Source organism: Eurypyga helias, unplaced genomic scaffold (genome assembly GCF_000690775.1).
Source record: "Eurypyga helias isolate BGI_N326 unplaced genomic scaffold, ASM69077v1 scaffold2911, whole genome shotgun sequence".
Lineage (NCBI taxonomy): Eukaryota > Metazoa > Chordata > Aves > Eurypygiformes > Eurypygidae > Eurypyga > Eurypyga helias.
The window spans coordinates 3,100-9,250 of record NW_010232550.1 but is presented as its reverse complement, the minus strand read 5'-3'; the positions used below and the strand labels follow the sequence as shown (position 1 = coordinate 9,250).

Below are 6,151 nucleotides of genomic sequence, written 5' to 3'. Positions count from 1 at the left end.
AAACTCATGATACTTCTCAATTTTACCAGCTAGGATAGTTTTACTTTTTCTTTCCAAATGGCAACAGCAATCCCTGATATTAGTCAACTCTTGTTAGCCCTTCAGTTGAAGTGATCTCTTCAGACTATTTACATCCTCAACCTGTGTAGCTCAATGCACAAAATGTCATGAATAAACACCTCAAGGAAAGCATCCTGCTTCAAGGAGAGCATTGCACATCACGTGTTCTTTAGAAAGCCCTTCACCTCTGCGATTCCATCTCCAAAATGGAACAGCAATTCCCTAGCTACACATAAGCAGTACAAAACCACTCTCCTTAACGCTTCTAGGGGTACAAGGCACTGCTGGGATGTATCTCCCCAAAACTGAGTAAAGCTGAGAAGGAGCCCAAAGGGAGTGCTGGCACATGGCACGCAAACTTCAGAAAACCCTTACCACAGCGAGGTTCTTTCGGAGACCCTTTCATGAAGAGCATGCAAGGGGCAGCATTGATGAGCCTCTTCAGACGCGCGTTAAGATCTTCTTTTGCGCTGTCGTTAGAGCCAGCAGACACAGAACTGCTGGAGGCATGGCGCTGCACTTTTTTGGTCAGCTCTGGGGCATGTGCACCATCTAGTCTGTCGACTTTCTGAGAGTTCTATAGAAACCAGAACACCCGTGTTAAAGGATTAACTCAGAATTTGTACTGTCATAAAAAACATAGTAAAACCACCATATAAAGTATAGATTTTCAGATGCAGGGTGGATTAGTGTATTGATCTTGTAGCCTGTCTTTAGTTCCAGGACTCATGCCATTCTGCTGGCTGGTTACTGTTAATGCCAGCAAATTTGCTATTAGAAGAACTTATTAAAGAAAATATTTGATTATCGCAGGCAGACATAACCCAAACAGACTTGTCATTTCTACCAGAAGATTATTTACTTGTTTTTTTTGCCATGCTGTAGAACTCTAGTGAGACAAAGAGGCATTACTGACAAGTTTTTGACTCAACACAAGGTATGACGGCTAAAACTAAATCACATTAAGAATCCCAAAGCAATTAGGGAACCTCTGAAGTATTATACATAAAGTCTAAGAATCCTGTCTAGCTACTTTCTGAGGTTCCACTGGATAAACTTAAATCAGATACATAAGCGTTTCTTCACTGAGGAAGTTCTTAAGGTTCTGCTCCTCTGGCAGCAGCATTAAACAAGTATATACATATTAAGAGTCCACATGGAATCTATTTGCTCTTAAATCCATTTTCTCTTACCTTAAAAAATAAGAATGTTGGAACAGAACTAATTCCGTATTTTTCAGATACTTCAGGCACAGCTTCAGCTTCCAGCTAAAAAAAAAAAACAATAACAAAAAAAGAAAGAGAGAAAGATTGTATTTTCGTAATCTTCTTTAAAGTTTGACTGTGGGTGTCAATCCCATCTAGAATGTTCTTCTAGGCATTTTATACATTTTAAAAGGACTCAATGCAGAAGTTTGTGACACATTTGCATTTAAATGAGACTCGCTGGGTTGGCGTGTCATCCACTGAGCCTACAGAGTGTCAAAACAGGTTCAGAGGTTTTTATTTTGTTGCACATTTCAGAAGATGCCCGGAGGCTGTGAATAAAATTTTTGGTGCACTAGTGACCTAGTAAATTTTCAATCATATGCAGCTACTACTATATTGAAATCCATAAATCATTGACCCCAGTTATGTCATGATTACAGTGCTTACTTTCTGCCCACAGCAATTCTTGCTGTTTGCTCTATTGACTAATTTCAAGGGGCAGTACATCATGACTGACATTTGCAGCCTTCTGCAAATTATGAAGAAAAACAGGAGTGTTTCTTCAATAAGCCATTGATGTCTACTAAATTTTATTTTTAACTCCTGCAAGGCTACTGAGTGGCAAGATGGTGAGATTATTGGTTCGAGTTTTAGTCAGCAAAGGCACACCTTGAAGTTCTATGATGTAGTGATCTGCCAAGAAAATATATTCTAATTAACTCAAATTTGTGATTGCCTGCGCATAGACTAAAAGCTTACCTGCGTGACAGAAGAGCTGGCACAAGGCTGTTTGACACCAGCTCTGTAACAGCTGCAGTTAATGGTTAAAGAAGTGGCAATAGATGAGAATTCAAACAGAAACCTGCAATCCAGTGTGAAGAAAAAACCTCCCGAATTAACAATGGACTCTTCGTGAACAAGGAGCGAGACATTACAGTTTGCTCCTGCCTACCCCTGTCCATCCTCAGGTATTTTAATAGAAGAATCACAGTATTTTTTAAGTGAAATGTAGTGAAGCTCTGAATATTCCAGTATTGCAGCATGGTTTGATACTCTCCAGCTGTTAATGAACTCACTAAATACAGAAGCGACGCAGTAGGGTAAGTCAAAACAGAGTCCAAGCTCCACCCCTACCTCTGTAAATCCATGCTCCAGCAGCATCAACTGCGAAACTAAAGCTCTGACTGAAAGCTGTACATGGATTCCAACAATCTATTCTCTTTCAAGTGGCAAATGATTCAGTGACTTTTACCTGTAATATTAGTTTTCTTTTCCAGTAAAACTTCCTACCCACTTGGATCCCTGCATTCCACTCGGAGGGTCGCACATATCGAACAGATTTGATTTCCCATTTCAGTAACTTGCTCTTACTGGTACAATCTTCCCAAACACTGTTTCTAACTATTTCTGGATAGAGACAGACTTTCACTTTAACCAAGCCAAGGAACTTGGGAGTTAGGAGCTGTGCAACAACTACACCAAGAAACTGCATTTAGAAAGATTTATTGACAGTTTTAAAGTTTATTTCATTATTATGAGCTCTGCTCTAGACGGTGAGGGTTTAGGATTTGGAAAGGGACACGCTGTCTCAGTCAGTCACCTCTAACCATCTGATGAGTTAAAAGGTTCGTGCCAATTAAAAGGCAGACTGGTTAGTCAGGAACAGACCAAAATCCCACAAATCTTCCAAAATCAAATACATTCCCCCCACATACCAAAAAAACACATCAAGAAAATTCATCCAAGTCTTTCAGTAGCTTATTTTCCCTAAACAAGTATGCCAGTAACACTGGGGGGAAGGAGGTGCCATTATCTTAGTTTTGCAACACTTAATCACTTCAGAACCTTGTTATTAAAAAATAAATTACAGCTAAATAATAAGGGTTATAAATTAATAATATATGAATAGAGATGCAACAGAGTTCTCAAACTTCCCTGGGACTACTAAAAGCTATAGCAACTCTACATAAATTTGCGCATCTTGAATTTTCAAGATGTTGAAAATTAGTCTTTTGAAGCTCCAAGTAATAAATGCTACCATTAAAATAGTTCTGTCCTCCTGTTTTACAGAGAAATACCAACTGAGAGAAGAATCATTAAAAAACACACAAAACCTAAAAGCTGTAAGAAATCAAATTAAAATACTCACACACAGCTGGCTGCTCCATTACTCCCTGCCCTCATAATCACAGAAGCATCTCATTAACAAGAGAAAGTTGGTTTAAAACGAACGGCATGTTAATGAAGTACATTCATCTTCCTCTCCACACTGCTTCTTACTAGGAGGTGCAATCTCAAAAATACAGCATCTCACTCGTGTTTACACCATCCAGCACTACACGACTGTCATCTCAGAGTGTCAACGTTGCACAGACTTAAATTTACCTTCCTATGAATGCTGTGAAGACTATGTTCCTCTTTAGTATCAGACAAAATCTCCACAAATTCTGCTATCTATTTAGCTAGCCAATAACATCATGGGAACAAATGACACCTCCAGCACACCTGAAAAGAACGGTGTTGCCAAATTAACCCCAAATCCAGGGATAAAAAAAATCATGCTTTAAAATTATGGCTACCTACAGAACTGAAGGACTGAGGCACCGCAGTCACAGAGAAGTTTAAAAGCCTAGCACTTAGGTGGTGTGGCTACTGAAAAATAGCCTTCATCATATCTTAGCAGACTGATTTGTTTAATTTTTTTTTTTTTCCCTTTAAACAGCACAATAAAATGGTGTTATTTATGCTTGCGCTATCGAGCTTGGAAAGAGGAACCTAGAATCTTCATTCCACACATTCTGGCTGCACCTCTTCAACTTGCATCTTTAAACATGAAGACATAAAGAAACTTCAAAACGAACTTTACCCCTATTTTCTAGTCCTTTACTCCTACTTTGTTCTAACGGCTCCCCTCTGATGAAAACAAGCTCAACTGCCTGACTTACCTTCACAAACGTAACCTGCATGTGTTCCTTTGCCAGTGCCGCCATCACCTCGTTCATCTGAGCGCACTGAGGAGCCCATGGCGCCCAAAAGTGGACAACTACAAGGGACCTATTAAAAAAAAAAAAAAAAGAGTAACAGCATTTATTTTTAAAAAGGAATCATGCAATACCAAAGTTTTATACACCGTGCCAAAAACCAAACCCCAGTAAGGAAAGAAACAACCCACCCCCAACACCATCTTCCTGAGAAAAAAGAAAACCAAACAAGTGAAATCAGGAATGTTTTCTATGACTCACGCAGAGACTTCAGTGCAGGAAACATCCCAAAAAAAGCCGACCAGCACTGTCAAGGTAACGTAATAGGAGGAGAAACATCCTCCCGTGTTTTGACAGAAGGTTGCTCCATACGAATATCAGACAGGAAAAACACGCAGAAACGCTACAGATCAAGTCACGTGCTGCAGGATGCAGGGTTTGAAGCACCTGTAGGCCAAACACTCGGAATCACTCCTGGGCATCCTGCATCTCTTCCCAGGCAAGCCATCTACTTTCAGAAGCGCTCTGGGAGCTCCAGAGCTCAGCAGCTTCACACTGAACAGCTGCACCGTTGCTTTTCTCCTCCCCATGCCACTAATGCCTCTCTACTACTCATCCAGGAAATAAGGCAGTAAAACTTTTTCAACACTACCGGGACATGTCTAAAAACACAGTATTCTTATGCTGAAACGTCGTTTCCTGCTTTTATCAGCTTCAACTTATTTCTTTTCCAGCCTCAGTAAGGTTTCCTTGAATGCTTGGTACTGACTACCAACAGCATTTAAGATGAGCGTGAACAGAAACCCCATCAAACTGGGTACCACGAGGTAGTTCTCATGAGCTTAAACAAGCACGTTCCAACTACAACAGCAACAAGATATTTGCATTCAATCTTCAATTCTGTTTTCCAGGTTTGCTGAAGTCAAACCCACTAGGTAATAAGGAATAAAGAATAAAAAACGTAGTGCACTACTTTTAACCTACTTTAGAGATACAGCAATCGCTTTGACAGTACCATAGAAGCCACTTAGTGTCTTTTATTACTAAATAATGGAAGTCCATTATAAACTGTAATACTTGGGCAGCACAACATTGACCCTGGAGTAGTTAACGACTGTGTTACTCGACCACACGCTCCTAATACAGCGCTAAACAGAACTCAGAATCAGACACTGACATTTAGAATTCATAAAATTGATTCTCCGAAGCAATTCTAGAAAGTTTTAGTAGAAATATAATAGGATAACCTCTTTTTTCCCCCTCCATCACCCCATCAGCCAGAGTGTGCTTCTGCTCTGAAAGCAGATTAAAACTGCCAAAGCATACAGGCTAGTAAAAACTTAAATTACAGAACAAGAAGGCAGTTCTTTGGGGGCTGGAGCACCTGTGAAGAGAGGTTGAGAGAGTTGGGCTTGTTCAGCCTGGAGAAGAGAACACTCCAGGGAGACCTTATAGCACCTGCCAGTACTTAAAGGAGTCCTATAAGAATGATGGGGGCAAACTTTTTAATAGGGCCTGTAGCAACAGGACAAGGGGTAATGATTTTAATCTAAAAGAGGCGAGATTTAGACTAGATATTAGGAAGAAGGTTTTTTACAACGAGGGTGGTGAACCACTGGCACAGGTGGCCCAGAGGGGTGGGAGAAGCCCCATCCCTGGAAACATTCAAGGTGAGGTTGGACGGGGCTCTGAGCTCACTGCAGGGGGTTGCACTAGATGGCCTGTAAAGGTCCCTTCCGACCCAAACCCTCCTGTGATTCTACTCCTCTGCGAATGCCAGCCTTACAAATTTAGACCTGAGCTCAGGAACAGTTCAAGACCCCTTCTCCAGGGCTGTCATCCGCATAAATACATCCAACGTAAGTCACCAACAGCAATGATTCCAAAGGCAAACTGTCCCTC

The 6,151-nt window shown here is 40.7% G+C and overlaps 1 protein-coding gene across 1 annotated transcript; it reads right to left on the bottom strand.

The window, feature by feature from the left end:
• Positions 1-435: 435 nt before the first annotated feature.
• LOC104516910 (glutaredoxin-3-like) lies at positions 436-4,322 on the bottom strand (the record flags this gene model as incomplete). Its single annotated transcript, XM_010161412.1, has 3 exons — positions 436-637; positions 1,254-1,328; positions 4,214-4,322. Coding segments are annotated over 3 exons (386 nt in total), but the record flags the coding sequence as incomplete, so codon positions are not given.
• Positions 4,323-6,151: the final 1,829 nt, after the last annotated feature.